This window comes from Entelurus aequoreus, linkage group LG07, assembly GCF_033978785.1.
Source record: "Entelurus aequoreus isolate RoL-2023_Sb linkage group LG07, RoL_Eaeq_v1.1, whole genome shotgun sequence".
Taxonomy (NCBI): domain Eukaryota; kingdom Metazoa; phylum Chordata; class Actinopteri; order Syngnathiformes; family Syngnathidae; genus Entelurus; species Entelurus aequoreus.
The window spans coordinates 41,289,393-41,307,011 of record NC_084737.1 but is presented as its reverse complement, the minus strand read 5'-3'; the positions used below and the strand labels follow the sequence as shown (position 1 = coordinate 41,307,011).

The following is a 17,619-nucleotide window of genomic DNA, read 5'->3' as shown; positions in this document are numbered from 1 at the left end:
TATTGTTGATCTAGATGCCTGTGCAGGTAGTTAACTTCCAAGTTATTTGTTATGATTTTGAACGGAGATACTGTATTAACAAATAAGTCTGTTTCATTTGTTTGAATTAATCTCTTTACAAATGGTGGCGTCAACTGTTTTGCCTGCACTATAAAGTATGCATCTAGACCAGGGGTCGGCAACCTTTACCACTCAAAGAGCCATTTTGACAAGTTTCACAAATTAAAGAAAACAAAGGGAGCCACAAAACTCCTTTGACAATTTAAAATTAAATAACACTGCATACAAAGCTTTTTTTGCTTTGTGCTATGTTTTAACCAGGGGTCTCAGACACACGCCCCGGCCGGCACCTCAATGTGAAAATGTAATGTTAGTGCGGCCCGCAAATTTTAATTGAATGGCGCTTGATAACGTCATACTTTCCAACCATCCCAATTTTCCCGGGAGACTCCCGAGTTCCAGGGTGTGATGGCACTGTTTTTAGCGCCCTCTACAGCCTGCTCAAACAGCGTACCTGCTTGGCCACATGTTGAATGCGGCTCCTGCTTGCACACGTAAGTGACAGCAAGGCATACTTGTTCAACAGCCACACAGCTTACACTGACGGTATCCGTATAAAACAACTTTAACACTGTTACGTTACAAATATGCGCCACACTGTGAACCCACACCAAAAAAGAATGACAAACACATTTCTGGAGAACATCCGCACTGTAACACAACATAAACACAACAAAACAAATACCCAGAATCCCATGCAGCCCTAACTCTTCCGGTCTACATTAGACACCCCCGCTACCACCAAACCCCGCCCACCTCAACCGACGCACGGAGGGGGGGGGGGGGGGGCAAGAGTTAGGGCTGCATGGGATTCTGGGTATTTGTGTGTTGTGTTTATGTTGTGTTACGGTGCGGAGGTTCTCCAGAAATGTGTTTGTCATTCTTTTTTGGTGTGGGTTCACAGTGTGGCGCATATTTGTAACGTAACAGTGTTAAAGTTGTTTTATACGGTCACCATCAGTGTAAGCTGTGTGGCTGTTGACCAAGTATGCCTTGCTGTCTCCTACGTGTGCAAGTTAAAGCTACATACTGTGGCCGGGCAGACACACTGTTTTTACAGGCTATGGGGGACAATAAATGCAGTGCCATTAGGGCACGCCCTTAGTTAGTTATTAGGTTGAAAATCGGGGAACATTTGCCCACAAGAGAGTCTCTGAGATCCGTAAGTCTCCTGGGAAAATCGGGAGGGTCGGCATATATGCTGGGAAAATCGGGAGGGTCAGCAAGTATGCAGCTGAGCCGCATCAGAGTGGTCAAAGAGCCGCATGTGGCTTCGGAGCCGCGGGTTGCCGACCCCTGATCTAGACAGAGGGGTCTGCAACCTTTACTATCAAAAGATACATGTTGCTGTCTTTACCACTAAAGAAAAATAGTATACAGCCACAAAATGTAACACAGCTTATAAACTTTTAAATAGTTTTCATCTTTTTCTATTTTACAGGAAAACCAATCTGTCCACATGAAATTCAACTATTTTCCCTTTTCTCTCGTAGCAAGTATTCATGGTTAGCTTACCCAAGGGGTTGCACACTCGAGAAGCTGAACTGAGCACATAGGCTTCCAGTCTCTTTTACTTGCCTTCCTCACGGCTCAGGGCCATAACAAATGACAAATACCAAGGTCAAAAATTGGTTGTCCAAGAAAAGCTTTGAAAGGCTGAAACCATGGGTATCCCAGCACCATATAAATACTATAATATTATCTTGAGTAACACAACAAATTTCCAGAATTACAAAAGCTTTCATTGAGGTATTATCCAACTTTTTTGACTATCAGCATGATTTTGTAGCCGTCCACTTTTTTATATTCATATGCTGAAGTTTAGCGTATTAAACAGTTTTAACATCATCAAAACATAAATAAAAAAAACCACGACTTGCATTCGCAACCATCTGCTTCACTTTGCAAGCACTAATGGGCGCCATTAGTGCTTGCAAAGGGAAGAAAGCCACTGGAAGTAAAGAAGGAAAATCTCTCCTCATTATTTCAATCAGTGACAGAGCATGATGTAGCCAAGAATACGTTTGGGGTAAAATTTTATATGAAGTGCCTTGTCATTCAAAATTCATACATTTTAATGTGTATCTTCACGCAAAACGGGCCCCCTCACTGATCGCGAAGCCCAATGCACAGAGCATGTTCTGCATTTAGGGCGGGCCCCATCTGACTGACACGATGGTGTTATACCGACAGCGTTTCGCATCAATTTAATTCAGGTGAAAGCAACATTAGTTACATAATGTTAACGTTATGTTGACAGCACATTTCGGCTCGGATAATGTTTAAAGTAAACGAGGACTTCATTGCGGTACGCTGTCGGGAGTTGTAATGGGCTGTGCATGACCAAAGATCGCATATTGTAAGATGATGATTAATGTATGGTGATGTACAGCACACACAATGTGCTACTCAAAGTACATTTACAATCAGTCATATCATCTTCTTTTTTGGCGCTACAATAAATACTGGGGACATTACCTTGGTGTCCTCAATGGTAGTTACGCCATTGGTGTCCTCAATGGCGTTAAAAGCCTGTCTGTGTGTCAGAGACAGTCAGAAATTATAGAACTCTTTATAAAAATGCGAACATTTCTTACTCTGGGGTTAAAACAATCTGAGAGTCACAACAAGGAGGCAGAAGAGCCACATGTGGCTCCAGAGCCCTGGGTTGCAGACCCCTGAGATAGAGGGACACTATAAAGATGCATGTTAAATTGGTGTCTCGGCAAAGTCCACAGTGTAGCCTGAATTGCAATATTATATATATATATATATATATATATATATATATATATATATATATATATATATACAGACATTATCTCATAAATAACCATTTAAAAAAAATGTAATTGTCAGGAAAAGTACGATTAAAAAATATGACAAAGTTGTAAGTCGAATATAGCTTTTTGCTCTGGCCAAGCTGAATAGCCAACAGTGGAGTCAACGTGACGCAAACTGCGATTGGTGACTGTGGAGAAAAGTGCAAGTGGCTGCAACATTTTCTGCAAGTGAGCCTGAATCAACAAAATAAACATATACTATTTTTACTTCCGTGTTAAATCTGCCATAAAGGTAGCTGAATTTGGGGCATTATGTATGGAGAGACTTGTCCAGGGTGTACCTTACCTTCCGCCATAATGCAGATAGGCTCCTGCTCCACCGCAACCCTGAGAGGGAAAACGGTAGAAAAGGATGGATGGAAGTAGTGTTTGAGGTTTAATTTGGCCAGCAGAGGACTCTGCTGCTTTGCAAAGCCTTGTACAAAAGCATTGTCTCAAAGAATGAGAATCACCTGGCTGCAAAAAAATATATTCTGCGCTATGAATTTGATAAAAAGCAACACTTGTGAAAATTTGGAAAAAAACCTCAAACATTGTTGTGTACAGTAACAGTACACTCTGCTCCTCCCACTGTAGATTAACCCTGCCGCATATTACTGAAATTGTGGGACTGCTCAAATAGACCTTGTTGAGAAAATTGAGAAATTCTGAGTGCAACATCTCCTACCCATTCTTACCCTCAAGTGAGTAATACTTAGTCCAGTCAAGTATGCGTGTAACAAAAGAGGGCTTGTGGATCACAAAATGTATTTAATGTTTTAGTGAAATTGGAAAATCAAGTTCACGTGAACATTCATAATAATTACCATAACATATATCCTGCTATTTCTTTCCTTTGATAACAGAGGTTTTTTGTTTTTTTATCAAGAAAACATATTTGGCATTTGGAAATTCTAGGATTACACAAGTTGAAGTGAATTCTGTAAGGCAGATACGGGGATTTTGTTTTCCAGCTGTAAAACTATTACAATCTGTAATAAAATGTAATTCATTATATGAAATGGTATCGACAGTTGTCTTCTGTTTTCAAGGAAATTTCTGTAATATTATAAGTTTGCACACAGACAAACACCCATACACACAAAAAGGCACACATAGTGAGAATGCAAACCAGACTTGTTTGCTCAATCATAATTCTCAGTTCACTCTTGAAGCAGGTGTAAACATGACAAAGTGTAAACAGAATCCAGTCATACACCGGACACTGCACACAGGCCTCTCTTTGGCTATCTCTTGCCATGGTCAAAGTGACAGAAAAGTTTCAAACGGCACAAAGGAGGTGAAAAAAATACAAAATTTCCACTCTTGGTCAGTGGTCATGATTTTCTCCATTTATGTTAGTGGTGGTACCGCTGGTCTTACTGGGATGTTTACTGTTATTGGAATGAATGTCATCGTCTGAGCTGCTCTCGATGTCACTGCGGTCGTCTTTTTCCACCTGGAATACAGCACAACTCAATCAGAAGAGAAAAAAAATGTTCCTTTCACTACCGTATTTTTCGGAGTATAATTCGCTCCGGAGTATAAGTCGCACCGGCCGAAAATGCATAATAAAGAAGGAAAAAAACATAAGTCGCACTGGAGTATAAGTCGCATTTTTTGGGGAAATTTATTTGATAAAACCCAACCAAGAATAGACATTTGAAAGCCAATTTAAAATAAATAAAGAATAGTGAACAACAGGCTGAATAAGTGTACGTTATATGACGCATAAATAACCAACTGAGAACGTGCCTGGTATGTTAACGTAACATATTATGGTAAGAGTCATTCAAATAACTATAACATATAGAACATGCTATACGTTTACCAAACAATCGGTCACTCCTAATCGCTAAATCCCATGAAATCTTATACGTCTAGACTCTTACGTGAATGAGCTAATAATATTATTTGATATTTTAGGGTAATGTGTTAATAATTTCACACATAAGTCGCTCCTGAGTATAAATCGCACCCCCGGCCAAACTATGAAAAAAAATTGCAACTTATAGTCCGAAAAATATGGTACTTTATTTTCATTATTTATGTTTTGAGTTTATCCTCAAACCACAAGTAGATATGTAAGCAATGTAACATCCCATTAGCCCAAGAAGTGGTGTACATTTTGTCACAATAGGCCTTTTTCCACCGCAGGAATCTTTACAGGAACTTCCCCATTTTCCAGGGTAAATAAAGTACCCCGTGTTTCCACCAAAAACTACCTGGGCAGATTTAGTTCTTGTTTATTCCTATTACAACATACTATACAACGAAGAGAAAAAAGAACAAAAGGAACTTTCGAGTTGCATGAACCATTGTGTGGCATCTGTGTGCTGTACAATTCTGACTATTGGAACTATCTAGGTGTGGTTTTACTCAGCTGCACAATAGTCTTTTTTTGCAGCTACTGGTCGTTTATTAATATTTACAAACTTCATTTCAATACGTTTAGCTACAAGAAGTAGACGGACTCTTATTTTAAAAGCATTTACTGAGAAATATAAAGTCTGCAGATAAATGTGAAATGAAGGACGAGTGGAACTAAGGTAAATCACATCAAATATTTACTTTGTTCCATGCGGTAAAAGTAGTCAGTGACATGCCATTTGTGTAGTTATTAGCCTCAACCCTAGTGAACCGAATGCTAATGCTATCAGGCTAAAGCTAAATCCGAAGCGTTTCTGTTCTCTCCATAAGATAAACACTGACAATTATAATCTATATATTGTTATTTAAAGTTTAAACTGATTATAAGGCATTGAATTTATAATTTACTGTGGGGACGACTTTCTAACTCTTCGTAACTGTGGACAAAAGCCTAGCTGACTATTTATGTAAAACCTGGTACACTTTGTTTTTAAATCTTATTGTTTTGTATGTTATTGCTTTGTATTCTATTTACTTACACTTTTGTAAAAGAAATGACCAAAATGGTCTATTTACTTACATGGTATCAGTGCAGACGTATACTGTACCACTCATCCATACCTCATCAACCTGATTTGTAAAATCTACCCTGAACTGTAAAATGCGGTGGAAACACAAGCCACACAGGTCTACAAGAACTGAAAGTTCCTAAACTTTTGGTGGAAAAAGGCCTAATGACATGTGATTTAACACAAATAAACTTTAATTACTCTCATAATCTTTGTTTCATACACTCCTTATATCATTAACTGGTGTGTTTTTTAATTGTTTTCCAGAGGTGGGAAAATGCAAAGATTATAGAACAACAACAAATATCCAACCATCTGAAGCCTATATCAGCAAACTTTAGACGAAAGGCAAACAAACCCTGGATTTGTCGACAGCTAATCACTGGGCACATTGTGAGACAGACAACCATTCACACAGATTGTGAACTGAACCGACGCGGACTGCACAGAAGTCAGCCAAGTGAACAACCAATGGACATCAGTGAATCATTCCCATTATATTTCTAAAAATACTGAGAATCCTGAATGCAACGTACCTTTCCCTTAAAAATAGCTTTAATTGCAATCCGTGCAATGAGGTAGAACCAGATGATATGAAGAGTCTGAAGGACCAGAAGTAACCCACTAAACAGCCACCAGGACTGGTATGGGCCTGAAATCTCCCAGCTCTCAATCAAAACGCTGTGAATAAGCCTGCAACAAATAGACATGCATTCATCACGTAAAATGTGCGCAAAAAACATTGGAATGGGAAAAAAAATTACGTTTGTCTCACCAGAAAGGAAAGATAACAAGCCGGGCAATGAAAAAGCTGATGCTGAACACAACAAACAGGCCGTCACACAGCCGCTGGTATTTGGCATAGTTGGCCAGCTTAGCTGCCTGTAAAAAGTTTTAAAAAGTTATAAGGCATACACCAGGGTCTCTGCAGGTTTCAACATGTCAAATGTAAGACTTTTTAAGACTTTTTTAAGACCATCTTGAAAATGTAAGACCATTTCACATCCATACGGACAAAAAATACAACAAAGTAAAATCAGAGGTCCAGAATTAATTTTAAGTATATGAATTTATTCAATGCTCTTTCACATTGGAAAACAAAATGGTTAAACTAACTAAATACACCAGGAGCTTCTTTAGTGTAAACTAATTGAAAAAAATATTAGCAAACATCGTAACAGCCAATTTTCAGATTTGCCATAGATTGCCATTTTCTTGCAAAAGGTGCAGTGTGCTTCATATCAAGTGTTTTCATGTGACATCGACATCAGCAATGGTATAGGAAAGCACAAAAAAATATTGTCTGTGAAAGGGACAGTTAGTATCTCTGCTAAAGCTAAATGGTTAACTTTGGTAATGTTTTTTTCGGCTGTCAGAATTGAGCAAACCGATAAAACATCTACAGTACTACTGTATCTGCACCAAGTTGTGAAAAACAGTGTGTGCAGACAGAGCGATTGTCTAAAAAGAAAGAAGGCGAGTATGGCTTGCAAGCCTCAAACAGAATTTGTGAATGTGAATAATGTGGATAACATTCAAATGTACTCAGCTCATTGTGTATCTGGTGTGTATGGATACATTTGACCTGTTTTTGTGACTTTTTTGAAAACATATTGCTAATACACAAGGATTAGTTTTTATCTAGGAATGACAAGATGACATTCGCAAATCTCCATTGCTTTCCTCACCCCACAATAAGATGAGTGCAAACACCGCTTTTAACATCGGTTGCTGTATAAACTTAGAGAAAAGATGAGTAGACAGGAGAAGCTGACCTGAAATTATTGGAACAAATAATGGAAATAATATAAGAGAATTGTGTTTTTTTAATAGTTTTACAGCGGAGTCCACAGAGAAATTAGCGTGTGCTTACTGTATGTAATAGTATGATTTCACTCATGTTGATCTCCTACGGCAATTGGCGCCACTTAACCCACATAACACTCCTTTGGGGGGTTACGTTTATCTTTGTAAAGTTGTGCAAGTGTTTGTGGCGTTTCAGCATCTTTTGACATGGACTTATCCCGGATTTTTTACTTTTACATTATCATTCCATTCACTTTCACCGCCATGTTTACAAATACTTCCCTCCTCGATGGCTGCACATCTGGGTACTAAACACTTCATACGTTTCCATCCACGGGGTTCAACCATGCATTAAATTGATCGTTCAGGAGACACAAATCGTTGAACTTTTAGTTACCCATCTTATGCAAGTAATTTGGCTTTGCTGTGGGCTTTTGTTAAGTTTTCTCCGCTGCTATGCTCACTAAGCTGTCAACACAGAGCTGCGCGCGCACAGCAATAGCTGGTGGTGTTTGATCAATTCTGACCGGGCAGCACAGTTAGTTCCGCTGTGTAGTTACAAATCTAAAAATTTCAAAGCGAGACTGAAGTTTATGCATATTTTAAATAACAGTAACGTCAATAGATTTTTAAGACCTTTCAAAATCGTATTTAAGACCTTTTATGATATTTTAGGAGAATTTTAACATTTTAAGGCCTTAACTTCAAATTATTGAATGTAAGACTTTTTTTTACTTATTAAGACCCCGCGGATACCCTGATACACACTCCAGTAAAACAGAATTCTAGGTAAAAAAAAGTTTAAATATCTAAAAACTATAAATCAAGTTGTTGTATAAAGGGTGCAAAAAAATACACCAAAAACGTATGTAATAGGAAAACAAGATATAACAATTAAAAACTCAGTTATAAAAATCAGCTCATATTTAAATATTACATAAATAGATTTTGATTATCAAACATGTGGAGTAGTACTCACTATTACAGATGGGTACCGAATTCGGTAGATTTATAGGCACCGATTGTATTCCGTTGGTACTACGGAGTATCGATTCACGTAAAATCAAACGGTGCCATATTTCGATACCGTTGCTGCTCGTGACGCCACGTTATGTCCTATTGCAGACTCAATAGCGGCTCAAGCACTTGGCAAAGAAACTCAAGCAGCCCTCATTGCATACTCAGCCAAACGCCTCTAGGTAATGTTGCAATTTGCAATGCCAACAAAGCAAGTATGCCTGATAGAAAATACTCGAGAGTAAAGTAAGGTGCCACTTTTCCAAAATGCGCTAGCTTGACGCTAATTTACATTTACATGCTACTGATTGGCATTAGCAATTTTACATGCCGATTTAAACAGCTTCAATTTTGGTAATGAAAACTACAACTAACATGCACATTACAGTCAAACAGCTGGTGTGTAATAAATACAATACTTACAATATTAACACTTCTTAGGGCTCAACATAAGACTAGACCGGCACATTCAGCTTTATGGCAAAGGGTATTTTCTGACTAGACAACACACTGTAGCCTACACACTTCTGCCCTCTAATGTCTTGGAATTGAAATGCAACGTCTACCATATACATTCATCCATCCATTTTCTACCACTTGTCCCTAAAAATACTTGTAAATGTAATAGGAAAACAAGATATAACAATTAAAAACTCAGTTATCAAAATCAGCTCATATTTAAATATTACATAAATAGATTTTGATTATCAAACAATTTATTATCAACACACACAAAAGTACCGACAATTGGTACCGTTTAGCACCAGTATCGATTTCCAGGTACCGGAAATGTGTACCGTATCTGTTCAAAGGTGAAATGTACCAATCCCTACTCACTATACGCCTGTCAACAGTTCATAGAATAAGTAGAAGTTTCTCACTCGTACAACTGATAATGTTTATCTCATTTGTTTCAGAAAGAACACAAACAGGAAATCGACCAAAATGGATTGTGTTCGACCTTTGACAGTTCAATGTAGCTGAGAGACCCATTTGTGATTGTATTTAAAAGGAAAACTGCACTATTTTTGTAATTTTGCTTATCATCCACGATCCCTATGCGAAACTAGAACACACGTATGTCCCTGTTCTGTGTGTTTAAATTAGTAAAAAATTGCCAATAGGAGGGGGCTAATAATGCAGGTAATGTGGATACGAACAATTTCTCCTAAAAAGTCCTCTAAAAACCATCCAAAAACCTCCCACACCGTTTTATACACTTGCTGTAAATGTGTTTGTAATGCAATAACAGGCACATTCATGATAACATGTAATACTTACAGTATTTTGGTAATTTAAGCATTACCATAACTTTTTTCCTGGGTACATTGATTTCTCAGAGCACATACCAACGAACGCTACTTCCGTCAACAACAGCAAAGAGAGTACATTCTATGTTTGCTACTACTAATGGCAGACTTTGTATAAACCTTGGAGAGTTATCATGTAGCACTACTGTTAAACATTCCAAATAAGAACATAAAACTGACATATAACGCCAACTGATGGGATAGTTTTGTCTTTCAGCACACGACTTGTGTTTTACTTAAGCTAGTAAATTCCGCATAATCCTCACAGTAAGGTAGTGGGGAAAAAAAGTGAACGTTGTAATGCGTTTTTTTAAATTCATGTATAATCAAAAAAATATTAAATATATACGTTATTATAACTTCATGTTACTACATTACATAAAGTATATACTTATATAATGTATATTAGACCTTAATGGAGGTCTTTAGATGTTTTTTTCAGGGCTTTATAGGCAGAGTAGAGCGACTCCCATTGGCTCCATTGTAAGCGGACTTTTTCTTCGCATTTATTTAATATTTAGAAAAGATTAAAAAAAAAAAAAAAAAAACATCCGTCGTCTTGTGATGATAAATGATAGGCAAAATTCCCCCCAAGAAGTGCAGTTCCTCTTTATGAAGACAAACTGAAACAGCTTTATGGAACAAGTGTTATGGGAAACCATACAACATTATTTGTTTACCTCGAGGAAGATGTCTGATGCGTCATGCACACACATGACCAAAGTCCCAACTCTTAGCATGTTGTTGGCGTAGGAAAAGGTGATAAGGACAATGGTGGCCAGGTGGTGCACAAGCATGATGAAGAAATCCTGACATGAATGAAGCAGCGAGAGGAAAGACAAAAGGTGGCTCTGTTGGTATTATGTTAAGTTACATGCACACGTAAGGATTGTAAACAATTCAAGTCTCTGTCACAAGTGTGCGTTACAAAACACACTTCTTCAGAGCCAATGACAAGTGGATGTGAAGCTATTTGTAACTTGTATTTATCTTTGTGGCACTGCACCTTTTCATTGTGAAACCAGTTTTACCAGCCTTGATCAGCCTTCAGGCAATTCTCATACCCAAAGACTATGTGGGCTCTGTACCGAGGATGTCGTTGTGGCTTGTACAGCCCTTTGAGACACTTGTGATTTAGGGCTATATAAATAAACATTGATTGATTGATTGAAAGACAATAAAATATTTTAACGCAAAGGTGAGCAATTTTCAGTATTGATGTTGACTCACCTTACGTTTAATATCCGTGAACTGGGAAAACATCAGAGACCAATAGAAAGCCAGCTCAGCCACATAGTGGTTGAATTGTTGAGGACTCTGATGCTATGGGATGACAACAAAAACACATTTAACATGAGCATTACCAAGTGCAAACAACCCAATTGACCGAAAAATATACAAGTTATGTACCTGAAAGGGATAGTTGTCCCAGCACAGTCTGGTGTTCCATGTCCAGGGTGACTAACGAAAACATTAAGCAATGTTTAATCACCTAAGCATACAGGGCACTTGATAGCAATTTTGTTCTGCAAGTTAGCACAACTCACCACCCATAAATGGTGTACAGCATAAGTAAAAATTCCCAAGTAAAACGTGAGGCGCCACCTAAGTAACACAAATTAAATAAATAAAAAATGCATGTATGTATTCCAATATGGATGGTTACACATAGCATTTATAAAACTCACATGCTCTCACAGAACTTTGTCTGCAGACTCGGCTTGTCTTGGTTGCGGCGGACACGAAACCATCTCTGTATCTTCCGTACATCCCAGTCCAGCTGCTTGGAAAGTCCATCCAGTTGCTTTGCTTCTGGACTCTAGTGAGGGGCATCGGTAGACAGGAAATACCTGATTTTGATTGTTTCCACAACTTGCAAAACACCTAAATTCCAGCAGGCAGGCCCATAAGATCATATCAATATGCCCTGAGTGGTGTAACACAGAGGGACATTTAACAGACAACTTGGCAAACGTGGGACAAATTATATACCGTTTTGGACTGATACACTCTCTCCAGGACAGCATTGGGCTGGGCTTGACGATGCACTCCCGCCTGAATCTGAAGTATGTGGGCACAGGGCTTGGCCACTAGCCTGTATACACACAGATGGAGGCAAAAAAACGAAAGATTGGGGGCAGGGACGTAAAAATCATGTAGTTAAGTCAGGCATTCAAACAAGGCAGGAGTAAGAGAGGAGGTAACTATGTTGCACATGCAGGAATAGATTAACTTTTAACCAAGTCATTGAGACAAGCTGTTGAGCTTTGACCACAAAGTTGTGTTAAAAGTATTTGTGTCGGTGTATGTTGGTGGTAGACTATATCAGCGGCTTTTCAGGGAGACACGGGAAATAAGAAATCCCAAGGAATGTAACACCTCATCTAAACAGAGCGTGATGACCTGTCATGTGAGCATGTAAGAGACTGGAGGGTCTCCAGAGACTACAATGCTAATTAGTGTCACAAGAAAAGTCTCATTTGACCAGTTTCCTCCAGCATTTACAAACCCACCCCGTTTATCTGAAATAGTTTTCCCCAACATGGGAACAAGATGGTTTTGAAATAAGCACAGTCTCAGTCTAGCCCATATGCTGGGGACTTCCGTTTGAATGAAGCATGCAAGTAAACTTTGCGAAAAGAATAATGTGCAATCAAAAACATAAAAAAACATGTTTGGAGACTTAGCACTCTGAGGGGGGGGGGGGTTACCCCCACTCCCGACCAAAATAATAGAGTAATAAAACAGATCTGTGACGCCTAAAAGAACCATGTGACTGACACATTGCTCAATTGCGGTTTGTGTTGATAAAGTTGAAGTATAGTGACTCAGTGTCTAAACATAGACATGTAATATAACTCTCCGTGTGCTCAAGTGTGTAAGGATCACATTTTAAAACCCTTTTAGCGGCGAGTGTTGCGTTTAATGAACAACATGACAAAATGAAAACTCTTGTTTACCTTTCGAACAGGAGCCGGAGCACAAACACTACGACCGCGAGCGGCAGGGCGTAAAGTATTTCTCCCACTCGAGGGTACTCCACGCCAGGTGGCGGATGCTCCAATTGCGCCCAGGAAGCATTTTCTGGAAGCCAAAAACTCTCGCTCCAAAACCAGGCTAAGAACGAGGAAGTCATTTGGGGGAGCGAAGCGAAGCGGACACCAGTTGTAAGCTAGTAAGGTAGTGTATTAAAGTCGTAAGTGTTATGCTCCCACCTCCTTCCTTCCTTCTTTAAGGCTCCACACTAGCGCTAAGAAGGCATTACCACCGCTAAACTCATGCGAGTAAACTGCTCAAGGCGCTAGCTCGGCAAGTAAAAGGCAACACCCACCGCAAACTTTCAATGACGTTCCTGGCTTATTGTCGCCCCAAAGAGCGGCCGCCCACAAGTCAAGTGGGCCCAGGAAGCCTCCCGCCGCCCAGCTAACTGGTAGCGCGTGGCTTAATTACCTGTAGCTAGCTGGCGCTACTATGCTAACATCCTTGCTGACGCAGCCATATTTTCAAGTGACCCGCAGGTAAGTTAATATAGTTGTAAACATTCTGAAGTCCTCAGTAACTTAGGATCCTACACTCAGTCGCTTATCATGCCATACCAAGTCTCTCACGTTTTATATAAAGACTATAACTATTAGGAGTTGGTTTGCTACATAGATTGATCATACCAGCAGGCAGTTTACCCCCTAAACAATTTCCATGTGCTTTTAATCTCCTTTGATTGATTGATTGATTGATTGTTTGATTGAAACTTTTATTAGTAGGTTGCACAGTGAAGTACATATTCCGTACAATTGACCACTAAATGGTATCACCCGATTAAGTTTTTCAACTTGTTAAATCGGGGTCATGATACAGATATATACTATCAAATATATACTAACATCATAATACAGTCATCACACAAGATAATCATCAGAGTATATACATTGAATTATTTACATTATTTACAATCCGGGGTGTGGGATATTTACATTTGATTATTTACATTTGATTATTTACTTTATTATTTCTATTGTGTAATTTAGTTAGGGTAAATTATGTTGGCAATAATGAAAAAAATCTATTATATTTGTGTGACAAAAGAAGACATTATTCAGTGTAGTAAAACTTCAAACTAACAACATAGCTCTGTTTGTTTGTGTTCCCAGAAAACGTATAATCTGATTTAAAACTATAATTTAGTTGATGGTAAATGTGTGGTGATCTAGCAATATGAACCAAGTATACATGGTAAAAGCCATCCATCTGTTTTAATAACATGCCTACCACTTATTCTCACGGGTTATGTGTTAGCTGGAGCCTATCCTAGCTTTCTTGAGGCATAAGCGGGTTACATAAGACACATATAAACAAACAATTTCCATGCATTGCATCTGGAAAGTATTCAGAGTGCTTTACTTTACACAAATTTTATTTTAAAGTTAAAGTACCAATGATTGTCACACACACACTAGGTGTGGCGAAATTATTCTCTGCAGTTGACCCATCACCCTTGATCACCGCCTGGGAGGTGAGGGGAGCAGTGGGCAGCAGCGGTGGCCGCGCCCAGGAATCTTTTTTTGGTAATTTAACCCCCAATTCCAACCCTTGATGCTGAGTGTCAAGCAGGGAGGTATTTTTATAGTCTTTGGTATGACTTGACCAGGGTTTGAACTCACAACCTACCGATCTCAGGGCGGACACTGTAACCACTACAGCCTTATTCCAAAAAAATGTTTTGTCCTTTTGTCCAGTCAATACCTCATAAGGATAATGTAAGACGTTTTTAATTTTTTTAATTTTGCAGATTTATTAAAAAAATAAAAAAATCACACGCACATTCACAGCCTTTGCTTTTTAGGTTGTATTTACCTGACATCACGTACGGCTCATTAACTATGGGCTCGAAGTGGTGGGCCAGCAAGAGTCTGTTGTCATAGCGTTCTGGGAGGCATTTTGCTATTCCCAAATAAAAATGACCCATGCTTGCATTGTGTTCGTTTGGCTGCTGGAACTATTCAAATTGTAAATAAATAAAATAAATAAACACAAGACATATATATACACAAGACATATATATACTCTATTAGCCACAACACAACCAGGCTTATATTTAATATGCCACAAATGAATCCTGCATAAAAACACCTCAGTGTTTGTTATGCTAGCTCCTAGCTCCTATGCTAGCTCCTAGCTCCATATTAGCCGCCAATGCAATTCAAACACCTGCACAACACACACAATCACTCAGCCCAAAAGACCGTTCACCTAACCCAAGGTCATAAAGCTTATATATTTAAACAAAGTAACGTACGTGACGTGCACGTACTGGCAAGCGATCAAATGTTTGGAAGCCAAAGCTGCATACTCACGGTACCTGGTATTCAGCTGGGAATGACTAAAACAGTAAATAAACACAAGACATATATAAACTCTATTAGCCACAACACAACCAGGCTTATATTTAATATGCCACAAATTAATCCTGCATAAAAACACCTACATGTTTGTTATGCTAGCTCCTAGCTCCTCTGCTAGCTCCTAGCTCCATAGAACACGCCAATACAATTCAAACACCTGATCAACATACACAATCACTCAGCCCAAAAGACCGTTCACCTAACCCAAGGTTCATAAAGCTTATATATTTAAGAAAAAGTTACGTACGTGACGCGCACGTACGGTCAAGCGATCAAATGTTTGGAAGCCAAAGCTGCATACTCACGGTAGCACGTCTGCGTCTTTGTCATCCAAATCAAAGTAATCCTGGTAAGAGTCTGTGTTGTCCCAGTTCTCTACAGGCGTCTTTTTATCGAAGTCAAAAGTCCTCCTGGTTAGAGTCTCTGTTATCCGAGTTCTTCCATCTTGACTGCATCTTTCGGGAATGTAAACAAAGAAGCGCCGGCTGTGTACGTGTTGCTGCTGACTTCCCTCGCAAAATAGACGCTTTGCACCGACAACTTTCTTCTTGCTTGGTCAGCTTCTTTCTCCATAATGCAATGAACATAATTGCAACAGATTCACCAACACAGATGTCCACAATACACCCAGAACGAGATGAAAACAGAGCTTTTTCGTATTGGCTTCAATGTGGAAGCCATACCCGTGTTCCCCGGGCTACGTCACGCGCATACGTCATCCTCAGAGACGTTTCGAAACGGAAGTTTAGCGGCAAATTTAAAATTGCACTTTATAAGTTAACCCGGCCGTATTGGCATGTGTTGCAATGTTAAGATTTCATCATTGATATATAAACTATCAGACTGCGTGGTCGGTAGTAGTGGGTTTCAGTAGGCCTTTAACATTGCAACACATGCCAATACGGCCGGGTTAGATTAGTAAAGTGCAATTTTAAATTTCCCGTGAAATATCCTGCTTAAAACGTCTCGGTATGATGACGTTTGCGCGTGACGTCACGGATTGTAGCGGACATTTTGGGACACCATTGTGGCCAGCTATTAAGTCGTCTGTTTTCATCGCAAAATTCCACAGTATTCTGGACATCTGTGTTGGTGAATCTTTTGCAGTTTGTTTAATGAACAATGAAGACAGCAAAGAAGAAAGCTGTAGGTGGGAAGCGGTGTATTAGCGGACGGCTGCAGCAACACAAACACGTAGCCGGTGTTTCATTGTTTACATTCCCGAAATATGACAGTCAAGCTTTACCATTGGCCTGTGGAAAACTGGGACAACAGAGACTCTTACCAGGAGGACTTTGAGTTGGATACGCACTACCGTGAGTACGCAACTGCGGCTTCCAAACATTTGATCGCTTGCCCGTACGTGCGTACTGCTATGTGCATGTCACGTACGTGACTTTGGGGAAATATATGTGCTGTATGAACTTTGCGGAGGTGAACGGTACTTTGGGCTGTGGGATTGAGTGTGTTGTGCGAGTGTTTGATTTGTATTGGCGGGTTATATGGACGGGAGGGGGGAGGTGTTTGTTATGCGGGATTAATTTGTGGCATATTAAATAAAAGCCTGGTTTGTTGTGGCTAATAGAGTATATATATGTCTTGTGTTTATTTACTGTTTTAGTCATTCCCAGCTGAATATCAGGTCCCACCCGCCTCTCACAGCATCTTCCCTATCTGAATCGCTTCCACTGCCCTCTAATCCTTCACTCTCACTTTCCTCATCCACGAATCTTTCATCCTCGCTCAAATTAATGGAGTAATCGTCGCTTTCTCGGTCCGAATCGCTCTTGCTGCTGGTGGCCATGATTGTAAACAATGTGCAGATGTGAGGAGCTCCACAACCTGTGACGTCACGCTACTTCCGGTACCAGGGAAGGCTTTTTTTTTATCAGCGACCAAAATTTGCGAACTTTATCGTCGATGTTCTTTACTAAATCCTTTCAGCAAAAATATGGCAATATCGCGAAATGATCAAGTATGACACATAGAATGGACCTGCTATCCCCGTTTAAATAAGAAAATCTCATTTCAGTAGGCCTTTAACTTGCACTTACAGATGTAGCGACCAACTGTAGTTACTGACAGTGGGTTTATGAAGTGTTCCTGAGCCCATGTGGTGATATCCTTTACACACTGATGTCGCTTGTTGATGCATTACAACCTGAGGGATCGAAGGTCACGGGATTAGCTGCTTACGTGCAGTGATTTCTCCAGGTTCTCTGAACCCTTTGATGATATCACGGACCGTAGATGGTGAAATGCCTAA

General features: G+C 39.5%; 2 protein-coding genes across 6 annotated transcripts in view; one reads left to right on the top strand and one right to left on the bottom strand.

Annotated features, from left to right (window-relative positions):
- Positions 1-4,001: 4,001 nt before the first annotated feature.
- On the bottom strand, positions 4,002-13,619 carry LOC133653877 (ceramide synthase 5-like). The gene is made up of 10 exons (XM_062053668.1): positions 12,915-13,619; positions 11,947-12,049; positions 11,643-11,773; positions 11,502-11,559; positions 11,365-11,415; positions 11,185-11,277; positions 10,635-10,763; positions 6,597-6,703; positions 6,358-6,514; positions 4,002-4,341 (listed from the first exon to the last, which is right to left on the bottom strand). The coding sequence occupies exons 1-10, from the start codon at positions 13,088-13,090 to the stop codon at positions 4,213-4,215; spliced, it is 1,134 nt and encodes a 377-aa protein (XP_061909652.1). The 5' UTR covers positions 13,091-13,619; the 3' UTR covers positions 4,002-4,212.
- slmapb (sarcolemma associated protein b) overlaps positions 12,928-17,619 on the top strand; it is a 55,978-nt gene continuing 51,286 nt past the window's right edge. Inside the window, exon 1 of one of the 5 annotated variants that reach the window (XM_062053666.1) lies at positions 12,928-13,129. The gene's annotated coding sequence lies outside the window, so the exon portion shown is untranslated. Of the gene's footprint in view, positions 13,135-13,308; positions 13,473-17,619 lie in introns of those variants that run through there. The other 4 variants (XM_062053663.1, XM_062053664.1, XM_062053662.1 and 1 more) reach the window with 4 other exon arrangements.